General features: G+C 49.9%; 13 protein-coding genes across 13 annotated transcripts; 7 read left to right on the top strand and 6 right to left on the bottom strand.

The window, feature by feature from the left end:
* Positions 1-28: 28 nt before the first annotated feature.
* MIND_01043100 (PAP2-domain-containing protein) lies at positions 29-1577 on the bottom strand (the record flags this gene model as incomplete). Its single annotated transcript, XM_037367018.1, has 11 exons — positions 29-390; positions 439-514; positions 570-859; positions 909-920; positions 965-1054; positions 1105-1111; positions 1165-1189; positions 1235-1246; positions 1301-1366; positions 1415-1435; positions 1492-1577. 11 exons carry the CDS (start codon positions 1575-1577, stop codon positions 29-31), a joined length of 1047 nt encoding a protein of 348 aa, XP_037216412.1.
* Positions 1578-1723: 146 nt separating this feature from the next.
* On the top strand, positions 1724-2635 carry MIND_01043000 (uncharacterized protein; the record flags this gene model as incomplete). The annotated part of the gene is made up of 2 exons (XM_037367017.1): positions 1724-2070; positions 2119-2635. 2 exons carry the CDS (start codon positions 1724-1726, stop codon positions 2633-2635), a joined length of 864 nt encoding a protein of 287 aa, XP_037216411.1.
* A 16-nt stretch (positions 2636-2651) lies between these two features.
* MIND_01042900 (uncharacterized protein) lies at positions 2652-3149 on the bottom strand (the record flags this gene model as incomplete). The annotated part of the gene is made up of 2 exons (XM_037367016.1): positions 3086-3149; positions 2652-3040 (listed from the first exon to the last, which is right to left on the bottom strand). The coding sequence occupies exons 1-2, from the start codon at positions 3138-3140 to the stop codon at positions 2652-2654; spliced, it is 444 nt and encodes a 147-aa protein (XP_037216410.1). The 5' UTR covers positions 3141-3149.
* MIND_01042800 (Eukaryotic translation initiation factor 1) lies at positions 3059-3702 on the top strand (the record flags this gene model as incomplete). Its single annotated transcript, XM_037367015.1, has 4 exons — positions 3059-3111; positions 3168-3427; positions 3475-3512; positions 3559-3702. 4 exons carry the CDS (start codon positions 3059-3061, stop codon positions 3700-3702), a joined length of 495 nt encoding a protein of 164 aa, XP_037216409.1.
* A 98-nt stretch (positions 3703-3800) lies between these two features.
* Positions 3801-4554, bottom strand: MIND_01042700 (SNRNP27 domain-containing protein; the record flags this gene model as incomplete). The annotated part of the gene is made up of 5 exons (XM_037367014.1): positions 3801-3822; positions 3871-3965; positions 4017-4126; positions 4172-4354; positions 4404-4554. The coding sequence occupies 5 exons, from the start codon at positions 4552-4554 to the stop codon at positions 3801-3803; spliced, it is 561 nt and encodes a 186-aa protein (XP_037216408.1).
* A 48-nt stretch (positions 4555-4602) lies between these two features.
* On the top strand, positions 4603-5310 carry MIND_01042600 (uncharacterized protein; the record flags this gene model as incomplete). Its single annotated transcript, XM_037367013.1, has 3 exons — positions 4603-4744; positions 4793-5117; positions 5166-5310. 3 exons carry the CDS (start codon positions 4603-4605, stop codon positions 5308-5310), a joined length of 612 nt encoding a protein of 203 aa, XP_037216407.1.
* Positions 5311-5316: 6 nt separating this feature from the next.
* On the bottom strand, positions 5317-6139 carry MIND_01042500 (Nuclear cap-binding protein subunit 2; the record flags this gene model as incomplete). The annotated part of the gene is made up of 4 exons (XM_037367012.1): positions 5317-5364; positions 5414-5810; positions 5861-5982; positions 6029-6139. 4 exons carry the CDS (start codon positions 6137-6139, stop codon positions 5317-5319), a joined length of 678 nt encoding a protein of 225 aa, XP_037216406.1.
* A 29-nt stretch (positions 6140-6168) lies between these two features.
* Positions 6169-7739, top strand: MIND_01042400 (26S proteasome regulatory subunit; the record flags this gene model as incomplete). The annotated part of the gene is made up of 7 exons (XM_037367011.1): positions 6169-6243; positions 6289-7155; positions 7203-7371; positions 7417-7485; positions 7533-7588; positions 7648-7684; positions 7732-7739. Exons 1-7 carry the CDS (start codon positions 6211-6213, stop codon positions 7737-7739), a joined length of 1239 nt encoding a protein of 412 aa, XP_037216405.1. The 5' UTR covers positions 6169-6210.
* A 439-nt stretch (positions 7740-8178) lies between these two features.
* On the bottom strand, positions 8179-9316 carry MIND_01042300 (Pyrroline-5-carboxylate reductase; the record flags this gene model as incomplete). Its single annotated transcript, XM_037367010.1, has 5 exons — positions 8179-8306; positions 8359-8430; positions 8479-8728; positions 8776-8944; positions 8997-9316. The coding sequence occupies 5 exons, from the start codon at positions 9314-9316 to the stop codon at positions 8179-8181; spliced, it is 939 nt and encodes a 312-aa protein (XP_037216404.1).
* A 552-nt stretch (positions 9317-9868) lies between these two features.
* Positions 9869-10881, top strand: MIND_01042200 (Trna methyltransferase; the record flags this gene model as incomplete). Its single annotated transcript, XM_037367009.1, has 5 exons — positions 9869-10066; positions 10113-10331; positions 10380-10388; positions 10433-10492; positions 10540-10881. The coding sequence occupies 5 exons, from the start codon at positions 9869-9871 to the stop codon at positions 10879-10881; spliced, it is 828 nt and encodes a 275-aa protein (XP_037216403.1).
* Positions 10882-10892: 11 nt separating this feature from the next.
* Positions 10893-11656, bottom strand: MIND_01042100 (NAC-A/B domain-containing protein; the record flags this gene model as incomplete). The annotated part of the gene is made up of 3 exons (XM_037367008.1): positions 11359-11656; positions 10961-11306; positions 10893-10912 (listed from the first exon to the last, which is right to left on the bottom strand). The coding sequence occupies exons 1-3, from the start codon at positions 11578-11580 to the stop codon at positions 10893-10895; spliced, it is 588 nt and encodes a 195-aa protein (XP_037216402.1). The 5' UTR covers positions 11581-11656.
* Positions 11657-11721: 65 nt separating this feature from the next.
* MIND_01042000 (HATPase-c domain-containing protein) lies at positions 11722-17053 on the top strand (the record flags this gene model as incomplete). The annotated part of the gene is made up of 13 exons (XM_037367007.1): positions 11722-12234; positions 12290-12922; positions 12973-13524; positions 13577-14061; positions 14110-14167; positions 14509-14582; positions 14639-14706; positions 14760-14774; positions 14831-15399; positions 15451-15749; positions 15797-16194; positions 16242-16884; positions 16942-17053. The coding sequence occupies 13 exons, from the start codon at positions 11722-11724 to the stop codon at positions 17051-17053; spliced, it is 4419 nt and encodes a 1472-aa protein (XP_037216401.1).
* A 125-nt stretch (positions 17054-17178) lies between these two features.
* Positions 17179-17940, top strand: MIND_01041900 (Fe2OG dioxygenase domain-containing protein; the record flags this gene model as incomplete). The annotated part of the gene is made up of 4 exons (XM_037367006.1): positions 17179-17265; positions 17309-17414; positions 17459-17639; positions 17679-17940. 4 exons carry the CDS (start codon positions 17179-17181, stop codon positions 17938-17940), a joined length of 636 nt encoding a protein of 211 aa, XP_037216400.1.
* Positions 17941-18093: the final 153 nt, after the last annotated feature.

Below are 18093 nucleotides of genomic sequence, written 5' to 3'. Positions count from 1 at the left end.
TCACAGTCAAATATAAGTAACGCATTAACTAGACGGATTCTAACGGTATTCCACTCCTGGTTTGTTGACGAGGCCCCAATGCAGATGTTTCTGATTCCTGATGGTCATTGTGCCAAGTTTCGCGCAAGGAGCTTGGTCCGTCTCGCAACACTGTGCCTTCAAGAGGACCACTTTCGAACACATCTTCACCAGTTGGACGGTGATGGTCATCTCTATATTGTCGCGAGCTGGGGCGGCGCGGATGAAGATTCGAAGCCATTTCATCGGAAATGCGTGGCGAATAGGGTAGATGGGAGACTTCAGAGGCCAGACTCGGGTAGTACTGCCTGTAGGCAAAGTAACTGACGACGGTTCCGAGTATGGATCCGACAAGGACATCTTGCCAGTGATCTAGGAAGGAGTTAGTCATTGGCGCTACAGATAGTGGGTGGTTTTTACGCCTTGAATCCATTGTACGTGATATGGCCACCAACGCAGCCCCCATGAACGGTGTCAGGGACAGCCATGCTCTCGCCTATGAAAACAGCAAGTCAGCGATGCAGCTTTGTGGGGACAGCCCAAATACTCACCACATATCCACGCTTATCAAACAAATGGGTTTTGCCAGCAACGTAAAATGCAAGAAAGCCCAGCCCGGCAAACGAAAGAGAGGAATGACCAGATGGGAAAGAACGGAAGCCGTCCATCAAGGTGGGAGAATTGGCCACTGTGGTGCAGATGGACGAGTCTGAAAGGCCAAAAATAGGGTCCACTGAGCCAGGCTTTGGCTGGCACCTATCTAGCATATCCGGACGAGGCCTCCCGACTGTTAGCTTTGTAACCTGAGTAACTGAGCCTGTGATAGACAGACTCAAAACAACTAGAAGGAATGATTCATGGGTAGAAGTAAGACGAGAGAAGCAACAAACGTCCAAGGAGACCTGATAAATGTCAGCGAAAGGGAAAATGAGCTATGTTTTCTCACTGTTATGGAGGTCCCACCAACTTCGAAGTGTTACCAGGTTTGTCAGACCCTGTAAAATGGCCGGAGAGACGATAGCGATGATGTAGAGGGCTAATGGCGTAGTTGATCGCAGCAAAACAAAATTTTAAATGAAGGCTCACCGAAGTTCTGAGTTTCAGCGTCAGACATGCCAAGCATAAAAAACAGAGGCTTCAACTTACTGGAACCCGCTCGTGGTGTGCAAAGCTAGTGGATGTTTGGTTTGGGCTTGTTTCTCAATAATTGACGCACGGAAAACGGATCCTTGGAGAATCATTCAATTTGGTCGTGTGCCAACAATAATAGGAGGGAACGTACGTCGGATCGCCCACAGAGAAGTGCCGCCGGAAACCATCCACCTTATCCAACGAGAAGAACGCAGCGCTACAAAAATATTAGGGAATGCAATGGAGAGCAAATGTGGCAGCCTACGAGAGAACAAAAGTAATGAGCCTGGGGGGGTAGGTGAGAAGATTATTGAGAGAGAGAGAGAGAGAGAGAGCAACTACCAGTCAGGAGCATAGGAAATGAGAAGTCGTTTGCCAGAAAGCATCGAAGAAACGGTCATCGAAGGTTCCGGGATTCGAGTGTACATGCAAGTTGGACGCCCTCTTTTGAAGGAAGTCTTGGCTGCTACGTAACGTCGCCAACCAGTGAAAGGCAGTGGAGAGAGGGAGTAGAGAGGGAGAAATTCGATCCGAGTGACAAATGTGCATGACCAAAAACGGACGCGCCCAGTCTATGTCTCTTGAACTCCTCCGTCACATCGCGTCAACAGATATTTTCGAGTACGCTTTTTTTCCTGTCTCTCCGCCACCCAATCGACAACAGTACAGCTCAGAATGGCCGCCATTACGCGATTTTATCAAGGACAGGACTCAACAAAATATTGAACTCTATTTCTCCAACCCGGATCGACCACCTCTACCTCCGAGTTTCCAGCCAATCGCGACTGCAACAGGCGGTCTCAAGATAGCGCCTTTCCCTCCTCGTCGTACCATATTACCGGTACCCACAAGCTACATGACAGTCCAAGAGGCGGCTGACATGAAGATGGTGGTATTTGAGCTTCTGGACCAGTTTGAATCGTGAGTATTCCATTTTAGCTGGATGTGCTGTGTTTATTCATTGTTCAGCGCACCATTTACCATCCAACGCGTTTGTGAGCTTTGTCTAGAGCCTCAAAAACACTACACATCGGTGGGCAAATACCTGCGAGCGTTGGAGAAAACTCTGCTCGTCACATCGACCCACAACAGCTTCCCACCTTTGACAGAGAGTGAACGGGATACTACCATTCGAACCATGGAAGCAATTGGCGGTGCACCATCGATTCCTCAAACACCTCTTTTCTCGCCAATTCCTATGGGATTTTTACATAACGATGCACGACGCTCTAAATCTCGTAGTCCGCCACCATCTCCACTCATTCTAGCCAATGCGAGCGAAGCTCATCCAGACGCACCCGAAACCAAGTCCTTTGGTTTGGTTGACGAGCTTGACAACCCGAAGCCAGGCCACATGAGCGAACACCCAGTCGCACTGACTGCAGTGACGGAAGGACAGCAGGTGGAGAGTTTGGAAGAGCGCTTTGTCCGTGGTCAATCTGATGAAGAAATGGTAGTAGACAACAAAGAGAATGCTCCCACATAAAAAAAAAACAAGCGGTTCAGGAGAAATCGCGTTTGATAGTTTCAAGCAAGACGGACATTCTTTTCTTCATATCAGGTTGTCCTCGACCAGTATTCCCTCCTCGTTGCCGTTTGCCAGACGGATCGGATTTGTAGGTGTGTAGTGAAGAGCGAGAATAGGCGTCGCGTGCTCGATCCCGTAAAGACGACCGTTCTTGTTGTTGGACCGGTGTTTTTGGGGGCAAATACGTTTTTTTAGTTGGCGGTGGTGTTGGAGAAGGAGCAGCATTGCGCCGAACTTCAACTGCCTGCTTCATATCATCCTCTTCTATCTCCGGTTCTGTCTCCTTGCCGATCCGACGTTTCTCTGTTCTCCACTTTTGTTTGAGCTTAGCATTTTGGACCCATGTCTGCTTTAGTTTCTTGGCTATATATGCTTTAGAAGATGCCAACGCAATGGACAATTGTGAACCTCTATTGGCTGGATGGTGCTGAAATGTTGGTGGCCGCTTTCGCTTTTCCGGCATGTTGACTCGACTTGGAAGCTAAAATAGAGGCTGTGTCACACACACTCACAACTCCTTCCCTTCCACCACCACCCATTGTATGAGCGTTCAGAACTTGAATTCCTTCGGTAGTGTTCATTGTCCGCCTTATCGATCTTACTCTGACCTCGGACCAGATCCGTTTGCTGAGGAAGGCGACCCTCTTGGCGACAGTCAGGACGTTGGCTCTCAAGCTGACTACATCCACATTCGCATCCAGCAACGCAATGGAAGGAAAACTCTGACCACTCTCCAGGGATTGCCCAAGCGTGCGTCTACGATTCTTTGTACTCGGTGTAAACTGACCTGCCTTCAGAATACGACGCCAAGAAGTTGCTCAAGGCATTCAAGAAGGTATATAATTCGACAGATGACTCACATCTCCCCTCATTGACCTCAGGAATTTGCCTGCAACGGAACCCTTGTTGACGATGAAAAGATGGGACAGGTCATCCAGCTCCAGGGCGATCAGAGAGTCAAGATTTCCACGTTCCTCGTTGAGAACGGGCTTGACAAGTCGACGGTGAAGGTTCACGGTTTCTGAAGAATTCCGCTCTTTCTACGTTGTTGTATTGTTCCTTTCTTCTCCGCCAACCATGAACGATGTAACATATATTGGAATCACTAGACGGCTGGGAGTTACTACTTGATCTTGTCCAGCGGCCTGCAGGATGGTCATTTAGCTTTCAAACAATAATGAGGTAAGAATGACCTGTTGAATCCACCCCTTCGATTCATGTATTGTCTCCAAGTGCGTTGCTTTTTTATTGAAGCTGCACCCTCTTGATTACCTTCAATATGCTTGCCCTGTTGAATCAAGGTTTGCAAGTTGTGCGAAGTCTTACACCGTACACGCACTTTAGTCGTTCCAAAACCACTCATGCCCATCATAGCCAACATTGTGTCGTCGTCCATCTCCTCCTCTTGGGGCTCCGGGTCTAGATTAACTCGTTTGGGAGGCTCAGAGTCTGGTGTATAGTCAGACCAACTCAATTGACGCTGTTGCCACGAACCTTGGCGGGATTCTTGCTTCGAGTGGTCTGCAGGCCTATCCTCTTCTCGCCGAGAATGACTGTAGTCTCGTCCATCGTCTCTTCTCCTTCGGTCGCGGTCATCTCGTCGGTCACCCTCTCGCCTGTCCCCCTCTCGGCCATCTCGGCGGTCCCTGTCATCTCTTCGATCGTCATACCTGCGATCTAGACGAATAGTTTGGTTGAAATAGGCTGTAAGCAACAAAAGACAAACCGCGTCGGTCCCTGTCGTTATTATTTCTTCTTGGACTCCTGGAACGGCTGGAACGACGACGAGGCTGCTCATCTCGATAGCTGCCACCGCGTCTTCTGTCTCTGTCGCGGTCTTCTCGTTCCCAGCTCCGGTCGCGTCGACGCGAGGACATGGCAAAAGGCAAATCAATAAATCACGCCTGTCACAAACCGTCACGGTCATGGCTCTTCGGACAACGCGCTACATCCCAGACCACCTCAGCCGAGCAACTCAAATACAGCTATCAAGGATACCAATTACCGCGAAACCTACCGATATTCGCCGTCTTGTAGCCCGAGCTCAAGCTCCAGGGGTGGAGGATGGTTCGTGCTTCAACGGAAGGTTTTTTTTGTACTCTGAAGAATTTCCAGTGGCTATTGAATATCGCCAACTAGAGCCTACTGGTCGTGCCTTCCTCAAACTGACGCATACAAGTCTACTAATGCCTTGTCTTACTGCACTCGAAAGTGTTTCAATAGCTGGCGTCCATCCACTGGCTGAACCCTCTGATCGCAAAGCTTCCCGAAGCACATTCAGCGGACTCAGCTCAGAACTTGGAAGCGACGGAAAGCATGCAGTGGTGGAGGGAATTCCGAGTGGGGCTGGTGGGGGTCATACAGTCCTCGAGCAGTTGTTGGCCTCCATGCATTTCCGCCGACCTCATACGAACGAAAGATACGTCGAAAAATTGGCATCGTGCGTCTGGATTCTTCTTCGTGGCAATACTTGTGCTGACAGTCCTAGGCGAACTCAGGCCATACATCGCTTTCTCGTTCGTCTTGCTTCTCCTGCAGAGGCCCAACGTTTGGTTAGGCTTGTCCATATGACGCATTATCTTCCTTCTCTCTATGGCACCAAGTATCCTCTGCGGGCACGGGTAATATATTGAGCCAAACTACATTCTTTCCCCGTCCCCATCTTCGTCCAAACGCGATCTCTGACCCTGTGACGATGGTAAGAAATGGTATTGGTCCTTGCAAAGCAAACGTTACCCCGCGGATGTTCTCGTCTTCGTCTTCAGGCGAGCGACCGCGTTTCAAACGTGAATCGCTTGTGTCTGCTTCCTTCCAATCACCACCGCCACCAGCAACAGCGCCCGGCCCGTCTTGTGCATCAGCGTAACGTTCTTCGACTTCACGGCGACGCTCAAGCTCTAGGCGTTGGGCCTGAGCCCCCCAACCACCCCTTCCTGGGTCATAGTCTTGACGGTGTTCGTCCCGAACTTGTCCACCGCTTTTCCCCCTCCCAAATTGGCGGCCTTCACTGTATCCTAAATCAAGGTCGCACCGAATTATGCGCTCATCGAGCTTTGTGCCGCTGACATAGCGCATGCAAGCCAATGCCTCGGCATTAGTGTAGTATTCGACGAAGCAAAATCCACATGGGGTTCTGTTTTGGTGTTGAATTTATCGTTTGGGTTATTGCAACACAGAGCGCACCTCGAATTTCTATCCAAACCCATAATGATTCGTTTTATACCTCCGCCGTCTTCCGGGCTAGCACATTTTGAGAAAAGCTCGTATATTTGTTCTTCGGTCGTGTAAAAACTCAAGTTGCCGATCTAGTCAACGCATTCAGCAGGCTAACCAGGGCTGGATTACACACACATAAAGAGTGGTGGATTTAGAGAGAAGGTCGTTTTGCTTTTTGCGGTCCACGCGCGCCTGTGAATCCTTGTAGTTGGACGGCTGGTCAAGCGGAGTTATAACATGGGCCATTGTAGCGAGAAATTGAGCTCGGCAAAGTGTCACAGTCACACGTGACCCAGGACGCGTCTCCCTTGAAAGTCATGGACGAAATCGGTATTGAGATACAGCAGCACGTATGCCTGCAATCCGCGTCTTTTGCATTGACTAAACGATAGCAGGAACCTACTTTTGAGTCGATTGTGACGGAGAAAGTAGCTCTCTACCAAGAGTTGCAGGAGGAAGACTTGTACATCAAGTACAAAAAGCTGGCGAGGCATCTGGAAATGCTTGAAATCCAAGAGAACTATATCAAAGACGAGCAAGCCAATCTAAAGCGGGAACTCATTCGCGCGCAAGAAGAGGTCAAACGCATACAATCCGTGCCTCTCGTCATTGGCCAGTTCCTCGAACCTATAGACCAACACACTGGCATCGTGGGCTCAACTACGGGGTCCAACTATGTCGTCAGAATACTCTCCACCCTTGACCGTGAACTGCTGAAGCCATCATCATCTGTCGCTCTTCACCGCCATTCCAACGCTCTTGTCGACATTCTTCCCCCAGAAGCAGACTCCTCAATCGCAATGCTGGGCAAAGAGGAGAAGCCAGACGTGCGGTATCAAGATGTCGGCGGGATGGACTCGCAGAAGCAGGAAATTCGGGAGGCTGTTGAGCTGCCTTTGACGCACTTCGACCTCTACAAGAAGATTGGTATTGACCCACCTCGTGGTGTCCTTCTCTACGGCCCACCCGGAACTGGAAAGACGATGCTCGTCAAAGCCGTTGCTCATCACACTACTGCTTCGTTCATTCGAGTCGTTGGCAGTGAATTCGTCCAGAAGTATCTGGGTGAGGGTCCACGTATGGTCCGCGACGTATTTCGTTTGGCCAGAGAAAACTCTCCAGCTATCATCTTCATTGACGAGGTGGATGCTATTGCCACGAAGCGTTTCGACGCGCAAACAGGAGCGGACCGTGAAGTACAGCGTATTTTGCTGGAGTTGCTCAATCAGATGGACGGTTTCGACCAAGGGAGCAATGTCAAAGTATGGGACCGCACCTCTTTCGCAAGACGCTTTCTAATGCAGTCTAGGTTATCATGGCAACCAACCGTGCGGATACCCTCGACCCCGCCCTGCTTCGACCAGGTCGACTCGACCGCAAAATCGAATTCCCGCTGCCCTCTCGAAGGGAAAAGCGACTCATCTTCCAAACTGTAACGAGCAAAATGAATCTGGGACCAGATGTCGACCTCGAGGACTGTGCGTGCTGCTCTTGGAAACATTTCCAATGCTAATGTCTGGAAGATGTCTCGCGACCTGACCGGTTATCATCTGCAGAAATCGCCTCCATTGTGCAAGCGGCTGGTCTCCAAGGTGCGATATCTCATGAGGCTGAGTGTAATTCTTCAACCACCAATTAGCTGTACGCAAAAATCGTTACGTTATTCTGCCCATCGACTTCGAAGAAGCGTGGAAAGTACGTGACATGGATGTGACCTCGGCTAAATTTTCTCTGTTTCTGACCACCACCTTCAGCAAACCATCAAGCGCGGCGACGAGACCCACGAGTTTTGTGAGTCCACTACACCTTTCTTTCTCCTCTCACTTAACTCCCTTTAGACCGGTAGACTATGTACTGAATCCAATGACATTTTTCTTCCTTTCTCCATATTGTGTTCTCCGTCACCGTCACCGCTCCCTCACTTTGGCGTTCCTTCAGTACCTACGAAGATGACGATCATTCAAAGGAGCCAGAACCACAAGTCCTCTGTTTATGTCCAGCTTGCATTGTCTCGCTATGCCTGAACTGGCTCCCATGGGGGAGACATATTGTAGCTACAAACTAATGTTTTACATAGGTTCAAATCGATGCGTTGTTTCGCATTTCTCATTCCCTTGGCCTTGTCTGCTCCTCTACACTCTGGATGGCGTTTTCTCCACACGCACATTCTCATTTTACGGGAGCAAGAGCAACTTGATCCACGCCTTGGGCGTGGTGACCTTCCATGTTAGCTAGCCTCTATATCAATGGAGAGTCGTTGATACGATAGGATACACTCTAATGATCTATTTTGTTACTGGCTGCCCCAACTCACTGGCGCGTTCTGTAGCGACTTGAATTGCCCGAGCAATCGTAGACCGCACTCGTCCGTCCTCCATCGCCAAGAGGCCGGCTATGGTGCAACCACCGGGAGCTATAATCAAGTGAGATTCACCGTGAAAATGGATGAATGTCAGAAGCTGCACTGGTCACTGCGTCTTTTATTTGCGCTGGATGAGCACCACCCTGAAGTACCATTCGAGCTGTGCCTTGTAGAGCTGGGATGCTATTCAGCTAATAAAAAAGTGTGAACGCATTGGACAGACTCTGGGCAGCAAGCTCCAATGCTTCAGCGCGAGGCAAACCCATCATAACTCCGCCATCTGCCATTGCCTCGAGGAATATGCAAGCAAAAGCTGGGCCTGAGCCTGACAGGGCAGTACACGCGTCAAAATGCTTTTCGTCCAGGAACCGACAACGTCCGATGGACGAGAATATTTTGAGAATAATGGCGCGGTCGAGCTCAGTGCTAGGGGAGACCGGAAGTGTCGAAACTGTGGTCATGCCTTCCCGAATCTGGGTGAATATTTGGAGCTGGAAAGCATAAGGGGGCACTGGCCGACCTTGCATGGGGTGTTTGGCATCGCTCGGATGACTTTTGTAGAGGGCAGAACCCAGCCATTCAGTTGTGCCATCGTAACTCCCGCAAGAATGCTAATAAGCAATTTGCCGTCGAGAGCCTCTTTCATGCCTTGTTCACCGAGGATCGCATGGGCCAGCTGGGGTTTACAGCTGATTAGGGTTAGCGATTACAAGAAAAGAGAGAGCAGATGTGAATAGACACCAGAGGAGGACCACATCTGCTTTATGAACGGCCTCCAAGTTACGCGATGCCAGAGCCTCAACTTCAGCTCCCATCGGGCCAAGAGCCTTGAATATAGTGCGGAGACGAGCAGCGCTATCTTCTCTGGAGACACAAGCAAGAAATTTTGAAGGAATCGATGCATCTGGCTCGCCAGTTGGAGTAAGGGTGCCTGGAGTATGAACCTCCCACTTGTTGAAGGCGACAGGGGTTGGATGAGCGACGCTGAGACTGTCGATGATTCCAGAAAGGACAGCAATTCCCATCGTGCCACAGCCCAGAACACAGAGAGAATAGCCCATCGCGTGGAGAAGCAAGAAATGCTCGCTTTCGTGACAGTCGGAACCTTTCAATTCGATGCACTTGTCGACGCTGTCTTGTCTCCCCGGGTCCTTCAAATATTGCGCAAGAAAGGCTACACACAACTCGTCGTCCAATATGGCCTCTACAAAGCGATCGATGCTATGACAGAACGTGAAGGGGTGGTCATCGAGTTGTGGGATTCGAAGCCATCTTTGGCAGCCGATTTACAACGAGCAGACCTGGTTATCGGCCATGCCGGTGGGTACACTTGCAAGACACCATACCCCCCATCTCAGCCCGCTTTTAGGCGCTGGTACTATTCTCGAAGTCCTTCGCCTCGGCAAACCTCTCATCGTTGTACCTAACCCAACTCTTCTCCATAACCACCAGAGCGAGCTTGCAAATGCTCTCGGTGACTACCTGGCCACATCCACCGTAGCGTGAATTTCGAGGAAGATTATCATCTTCGCATGCTGACCTGAATCGCAGTGACCTTGCCTCGACTATCGACGCGTTTGAACCTTCGAACCTTGGCCAATTCCCGGCATTCGATGGCAGCAGATTTCGTGCGGTGGTGGACAGTGAGATGGGGTTCTTGTGACGCTCGACTTTCTTCCTCTGCTACTCCCATGGCCCCGCCAGTAACGATAACCAGTGTAGATGCTTCTTCTCCAGAAGCCTACGAGCTAGCGAATGTACACGACGTCTACGACCAGATCGCGCCTCATTTCAGTTCAACCAGATACAAGGTAGCAGCCTGAACTTTACATCCAAACTTAGTCCAAACGAATCCAGCCATGGCCTATCATCGCGACCTTCTTGCAAAGTCTGCGACCTGAATGGGTTGGTTTAGATTTGGGCACCGGAAACGGGAAATATCTACCATTTTGTCCTTGTGCAATTGGGCTCGATCGTAGTCGAAATTTACTGGACATCGCTCGGACAGCAGGTGGTATGACGCGTGAAGTTGTTCAAGGAGATGTGCTGGAGAATTACTGGAGACCAGGCGTATTTGTGCGTGATCGTTTATTGTCGCAAACCTAAGACTTGACGCGTTTTTAGGACTATGTTGTGGGTTGGCGGCCCAGAAAGCAACTTCTCGCTCACAACAACAGATTTCCATTGCAACTATCCACCATCTTGCAACCCCGGGGCGGAGGAAACGCGCCATCCAGGTCTGTGCTCAAAATTACCAAATTTTCCGCCTACTCATTTGAGACAGCAAATGTTATCAGCAGTCTCTCCAGATCACGGTCGCGTGCTAATTTATGTTTGGGCGGTCCGCCAAGATGAGCAGTCGAAACGCACTATCCCGACAACAGACAGCTCGCAAGGGCAAGATGTTTTTGTGCCATGGGTTCTTTCAGACGATCAGAATCGAATCTTCAATCGGTATTACCATATGTTTGCTGATGGGGAGCTGGAAGAACTCGTCATAACTGCGGCGGGAGAGATTGGGCTATACGTCGGTCAAGGTCGACAAGAGGGTATCGAGATCGTGCAGCAAGGTTGGGAGCGAAGTAACCACTATGTTGAGTTGCGAAGGTACAGAGTTCAAGGTTAGATACAGTTGTACTACTCACTGGCAGCCATGACTAAAGGTCTCGTTGGCAAAAGAAAGAATGAGAGAGGAAAGGACGCACTAGCACTGATCAGATCGCCGCCGTTCTCTTTTAATGCCCTGACTGCCTTTGCACGCGAACAGTTGACTTGAGCCATAACCAGCTCGATGTCCTTGGCTTCTACGCCGGTTTCATCGATGGTTCCATCATCATCTGCGGCCTCCAACTCTGGCACTTCATCGTCATCATCGTCATCCTCAGCGGGAGTCTGCTGGATTCCCGTTGCATTTCCACCCGAGTAGGGCTGTTGAGCAGCACCGAGACCGGCCTGAGAGCTCATGTCCTCGATTTTGGCTTCTCCGAAGACAATGTAGCAGTCACTGTTGGAGGCCTTGTAGACATCGGGGCTAGCAATGACAAACAAAACCTAAGTATTACATGTCAGAAAAAGTAATAAAATGAGTTGGAGCTTTTTATACGTTTTTGGGGCGACGGAGGGTGACGCGAGTGATGTTGGGTACGCGTTTTAATCCAAGACCAAGAAGTGCCTTGCGGGCCTTGCGTTCCGCTCGAGATTGGATTTTGTCCAAGGCGGCAGCAGAAGTGGGGTCTTCTTCGTGGTCGTGGTCGTGGTCATGGTCGTGGTCGTGATCATGGCCATGCTCGTGGTCATGCTCGTCGACAATCTCTTCGATGGACATCTGAGTCGACGTCAACACAATGTGAGGCTTGGAACCCTTGTGGACGCACTTTTTTTTTCGACGTGGCTCTGATCAGACTATTTAGATCACGTGAGTCTGATCTTGACATGTGTCAGCTAGTCGCGTAGCCAGACTTCGACTATGACCACGGACTCTCCAACGACAAGACTGAGGCGACATGTTTGCACACTTCTCGAATCGCCAGGCTCGACTTCCTCGATCGACGATGTTGTGACCGAGTTTCCAGTGGAGGTCGGACCTGAACTTGACGAAGACCTGCATAGACTTTTTGACGAATTAGCTGATCCCAGCTCTCTTCACCACATTCAAGTCTTTCTCTCTGTTTTATACGACTTGCATTCTATCACCCGAATTCATTCATGGTTTGAGGTCCTTCTCCGGCCCGCTCTCCGGGAGCCAAAGCTTCCCGTACTCGCCGTCGACCAAGCGAAGCAACTTGTCGGCATTTCCCTCAGCGAAATACCAGAATTTCGGTCACAGCTTCTGGCTTTATACCTCCATGGATTCAATGCTGCGTCTTCAGATGATATTCTCGAATGGGCTGAGATGGATAATGTGCGACGGGACAAGCTCTCGACATGGAAGACTAACCTCGAGGACATATTGCTCAACTACGGCAAGGACCATCCATTGGTAAGCCCGCGTTTTCGAGCCGTATTTTGTTATCTTAAATCTTGTCGCCCTGTAGCAACTATTAGATGGTCTGAATGAACACTTTGCCAGTCCTTCTGCGCGTCTCCAGCTCCTTATCCTGATAAACCTCTTCATCTCCGTCCCTTCATTCCCATCCACAGCGATAGATATGGCAACTCACCCTCTCTTCGAAAGTCTGCTTTACTGCTTGACCTTCGACAAGTCCTCCACTGCCTGCACAATGGGTCTCACCATCCTTGTGAAGCTTCTCCCTATATTTGCCGTGAATGCTTGCGACGCTCTTAAAAGCCTTCTTCCACAACTTCTCAGCATACTCGCAAGGGTATTGTGCTGGCGAGAGCGGCCGCCCAGTCCTTCCCCTCACTCACCCGAAGAGGAAACACCACCTGACGCAGACTTGGAATTGAACGATGTTGAAGACACCAGCATACAATTAGTCATCCGAGACGACATTTCATGGACGGTTCTTGATCAATCCTTCGAGGGGGCCGCATCAGTGCCTTCGCCTCGACAATACTACACCTTGCTTTACTATCTCTTCCCTTGCAACGTTTTACGCTTCTTACGAAAGCCCGTCACATACCTCACGCAACACGAGCTTCCAAGTCCATACACTGTCGACTGGAATGCGGCCCTTGATGAACAGAAAGTTCGCAGTAAGAGTGAGGTAGGTCTATAGCTACTTTAGCCTCGTGAAACTAAACGTTCATCATTTAGACATTATTGCGAACCCACACAACACATCCCCTCATCATTTGGCGTGATGCTACCGAGGAAATCTCGAAACCAGACTTTTGGGCAGAGTACGATGTTGCGCAAATCGTGACTGAGGCGATGATGTTGGATGTACGGAATACGGCTCTTGGGTTACGAGCACGTTATGCAACAGGAACACAATCCACAGGAAATGGAGAAGAAGACTCGATTCCTCCGCAAGCAGAGACCGAAACGCAATCTATCTCGTTGGCGAACATGATTGCTACCTCTATCGCTCTCAAGTCTAATCTTGACGTGGATGTTACATCGGCCACGGAGCAATGGCCACAAGGACTTTTTGATCGGTCAGACGAGCGAACACCCTCACCTACGGACGGACAACTGCCGCCACATATCAGTCAAGTGATATCTGTTTTACAACGCGAAATCCTTATGCTACGAAGCGAATTGAACTTCGAATTATGGCTGGCCCGCGAGAATGTCAAGCATGTTGGTAGGCTTTACAATGCGCGTATTCTTTCGCGAGACGCAGAGGTCGAGAGACAAGGCTTGGTTTGTCATTTATTTGAGCGCTTGATTTTTTTTGATTGAGTAAGCTGCGCAGTACAATAGTCTGCGGAAGTATCGCAAACAGGTTGCCGCACTCGAGTCAGAACTCCTCAATAACAAAGCCAACGCTACATCCACAAAAGAAAAATATGTGGACTATAATCGTGAACTGCAGGACCGACTTCAAACCCTAAAGGAAGAAAAGAAATCACGAACCTCCGAGATCACGGAACTGCGGAGGGCAGACGTTGAAAAGACGGCACTGTTAGACGCCCAGCAAAAGCTACTCGCGGACGCAAACCAACAGCTAGCATTGTTGCAGATCCAGAAGAAAGAGTCCCAACACAAAATCGATCGCTTGCGCGACTACGAACGCCAGATCGAACAGCATGTCAAGGTTCAGCGCGTTTTTGACGCGTCTTTTGCCCAATTTCAACAGCGTGAAGATGAACTGGAAGCCCTCAAAGTGGAACGTCAACGAATGGACCTAAGACTTAGAAGCTACCAAGCAACAGAATCGAACATTGACGAAAGCATGCGGTAAAACCGCTGTTCAAGCTGTTGGAACTTGCTGAATGATTTTGACAGGGCTCTAAGACGGCAAGTGCAGACATTGGAAGCGCAACTCAAGCAAGAGAAAGCGAAAGTACCAGTGTCATCGTCGCGAGCCACGGAAATCGCGACTTTTGCCGCTGAGAGGAAAAGATGGGATGAAGAAACGAACAGAACGCGGGATCGCATTGAAGCATTGAGCGACGAAAACGAGGAATTAAGACATATGGTTGAAGTTTTAAAGGGACGGCCGATCTCCGATCCTCGAGCAAGTCCCGTACTGGATATGTTGATATCACCTTAACAGCAATTTTAACTGTGTGGGTGAAGGAATCATTTTTGAAAGTTCTGGCACATCAGTCCCTCACGTGATCGCTCCGAAAACGGCATCGTAAAGAAGGTTCGAGAACAAATCCTGCTGTAGATAAATTTTAGCTTGAGTCGTGCTTTCTTCCAACCCCCACCACCCCACTTTCTTCTCTCCCTCACTCATCTCATTTCACTTCATCGTGCGCTTAGTCCTCCCATGCACGATTATCTTCTAACACTGCCTTCCTTTCTACAGCACCATGGCCGCCGCCGAGAGCTTTGGATTCCAAGCTGAAATCAGCCAGTTGCTCGACCTCATCATCAGTACGTGCATCCACAAAGAAAAACGTGGTGCGATTTCTGACTTGACTATCTAGACACCTTCTACTCAAGTAAGCCTTTGACCTCGACGCGTCGCCAGGACTGCACTCATCTTTCACCACCATAGACAAAGAGATCTTCCTTCGTGAATTGATCTCCAACGCCTCCGATGCCCTCGATAAAATTCGCTACGCCTCCCTCACTGACCCTTCCGTTCTCGACACCGAGAAGGACCTTTCCATCTCGATCATCCCCAACAAAGAGGAAAAGCTGCTGATCATTCGCGACACGGGTATTGGCCAGACCAAGGCTGACCTCGTCAACAATCTCGGTACCATCGCCAAGTCTGGCACAAAAGGCTTCATGGAGGCCCTCTCTTCTGGCGCCGACATCTCCATGATTGGTCAATTCGGTGTCGGTTTCTACTCTGCCTACCTTGTCGCAGAGCGTGTGCAGGTTATTTCTAAACACAACGATGACGAGCAATACATCTGGGAGTCTGCCGCTGGTGGTACCTTCACTATCACCCTCGACACCGTCAACCCTCCCATCGGACGTGGTTCTGAAATCCGTCTATACCTGAAGGAGGACCAACTCGAGTACCTCGAGGAGAAGAAGATCAAGGAGATTGTCAAGAAACACTCCGAGTTCATTTCTTACCCAATCAAACTCGCTGTCACGAAGGAGGTCGAGAAGGTTAGTTGACTTTTTTTTCCTACTACATCTGTTCTAACACGTGATCTATAGGAAGTTGAGGATGACGAGGAGGAGGCCGATGCCGACAAGCCCAAGATCGAGGAGGTCGAGGATGAAGACGATGCGCCGAAAGACAAGAAAAAGAAGAAGGTTAAGGAGCAAGAGACCACTACCGAGGAGCTCAACAAGACCAAACCCATCTGGACTCGCAACCCGTCAGACATCACGACTGAAGAGTATGGCTCGTTCTACAAGAGCTTAACCAACGATTGGGAGGATCATCTTGCTGTCAAGCACTTCTCCGTTGAAGGTCAACTCGAATTCAAGGCCATTCTCTTCATTCCCAAGCGGTAAGCCGTTATTCAATTTATTGCTTCCCTATGTTAATCATGCTCAGGGCACCCTTCGATCTCTTCGAGTCCAAGAAGAAGCGCAACAACATCAAGCTCTACGTTCGCCGTGTCTTCATCATGGACGACTGCGAGGACCTTATTCCCGAATACCTCAACTTCGTCAAGGGTATCGTCGACTCGGAGGACTTGCCCCTCAACATCTCTCGTGAGACGTTGCAGCAGAACAAGATCCTCAAGGTCATTCGCAAGAACATCGTGAAGAAGTGCATGGAGGTCCTTGCTGAGATTGCGGAGGACAAGGACAACTTCACCAAATTCTACGAGGCTTTCGGCAAGAACCTCAAGCTCGGTATCCACGAAGATGCCCAAAACCGAAGCAAACTCGCCGAGTTCCTGCGCTTCTTCTCGACCAAGTCGTCTGAGGAGCAGACCTCGCTCAAAGGTACATTTTCCTTTCTTGTTTATGAATTCGTCTAATAATCTTTCCAGACTATATTACCCGCATGCCCGAAATCCAAAAATCCATCTACTATCTTACCGGCGAATCTTTGGCGGCCACCCGCGACTCGCCATTCCTTGAGGTTCTCAAAAAGAAGGGCTTCGAAGTTCTGCTGCTCGTTGACCCCATTGACGAGTACGCCATCACACAACTGAAGGAGTTCGATGGCAAGAAGCTCATCTGTGTGTCTAAGGAGGGTCTGGAGCTTGAGGAGACGGAGGAGGAGAAGGCGGCACGTGAGGCTGAGGTTGCTGCCTTCAGCGACCTTTGCACCACCGTCAAGGATGCTCTTGGCGACAAGGTCGAGAAGGTCGTCATCTCCAACCGCATCACCGACTCCCCTTGCGTTCTTGTCACCGGCCAATTCGGTTGGTCATCCAACATGGAGCGCATCATGAAGGCGCAGGCACTCCGTGACTCATCCATGTCGTCGTATATGGCCTCGAAAAAGACCCTCGAATTGAACCCGAGCAACCCCATCGTCAAGGAGCTCAAGCGTAAGGTTGCGGAGGACAAGGGCGATAAGTCTGTTCGCGACTTGACCTATCTGCTCTTCGAGACAGCGCTGCTCACTTCTGGCTTTGCTCTCGATGAACCGACATCTTTCGCCAAGCGCATCCACCGAATGATTGCGTTAGTTTTCCTATTTGTTTTTCGTTTTTTATTACTGGTCTAACATGCTACAAACAGACTTGGTCTCGATGTTGATGAGGATGAGGAGGAGGAGTCAACAGAAACCTCTACCGCCCAACCAACGGTTGCCGCCACGGAAACCACGTCTGCTATGGAGGAGATCGACTAAACAGGGTCTTTGGGGGTGCTTTGCTTAGCTTACGTCTACTACTACATCTGCTGCATTTGTTTTGATTCCTCTCTGCACAAACTGAAATGTATTTTGATCTGTTCACGTGACCGTTCCTCCCTTTGATGAAAACACCGACCTTCCCTGAAATCAGCACGAAATCTGACCTGGAATGCAGGACCGTCTTGGACAACCAAATTCTCGTCATCGACGTGGGCATTCTCTGAAACCCAGGCGCGGCTAAGACAGGCTCAGAACATCTTGTCTGTAGCAGAGTGCAAGGCTTTTGTTAAACACATCGACTCGCTGCCGCTAGAACTTACGCCGCCAAAGAAACGCGGGGAGGCAGAACGACACAATCGTTTGTCACTAACATGTTGACTGACTTTGCTTCATCTGTTACAGACAGAATCTCGGTTACCTCCAAGGACTTTGCGGTGAAACTATTCTCTGTGCTGGAGCCGCATTTGCCGCTCTTTCTTCCAATGCGAGGCAAGAAGGGTGCGGCACGTGCTGCCCACTCATGCAACTCCAACATCCGGATGTATAAGTACGACGCTTCGCAATACTTTGGGCAAGTCGGACAGTTGGCACTTGGGGGGTGATCGAGCTGATGTTTCGGCAGGCCACACTACGACGATGACTGCAAGGACGCGCTAACAGGTGACAAGTCAGAGTGGACGCTGCTTATCTACCTTACGGGCTGTGAAGACGGCGTGGAGGGCGGTGAGACTGTGTTTTACCAGGGCAAGCAGGCGGTCAAGCCCCCGCTCACACGCGGAACTGCACTGCTGCATCGCCACGGGCGAGAGTGTCTACTTCACGAGGGGTCATCAGTTCTCAAGGGCACAAAATATGTTCTTCGCTCTGACATTATGTTTCGATGAATAGACCGTTACAATGTCTGTTGGTCTTCAAGATCTCAAGGCTCTATATTCAGCCAATCGGCTCTCATGCTACTCATTGCTGTTGCACTGCAGTCATCCCAAGTCAAGAATCACTAGTGTGTCGAACAAATTCTGAATGACTCGGTCCTCGAT

The sequence above is a fragment of the Mycena indigotica genome, assembly GCF_014461135.1.
Source record: "Mycena indigotica strain 171206Taipei chromosome Unknown Mind.scaff0009, whole genome shotgun sequence".
Lineage (NCBI taxonomy): Eukaryota > Fungi > Basidiomycota > Agaricomycetes > Agaricales > Mycenaceae > Mycena > Mycena indigotica.
Note: the sequence above shows the minus strand (reverse complement) of the source record. Positions and strands in the feature narration are given on the sequence as shown.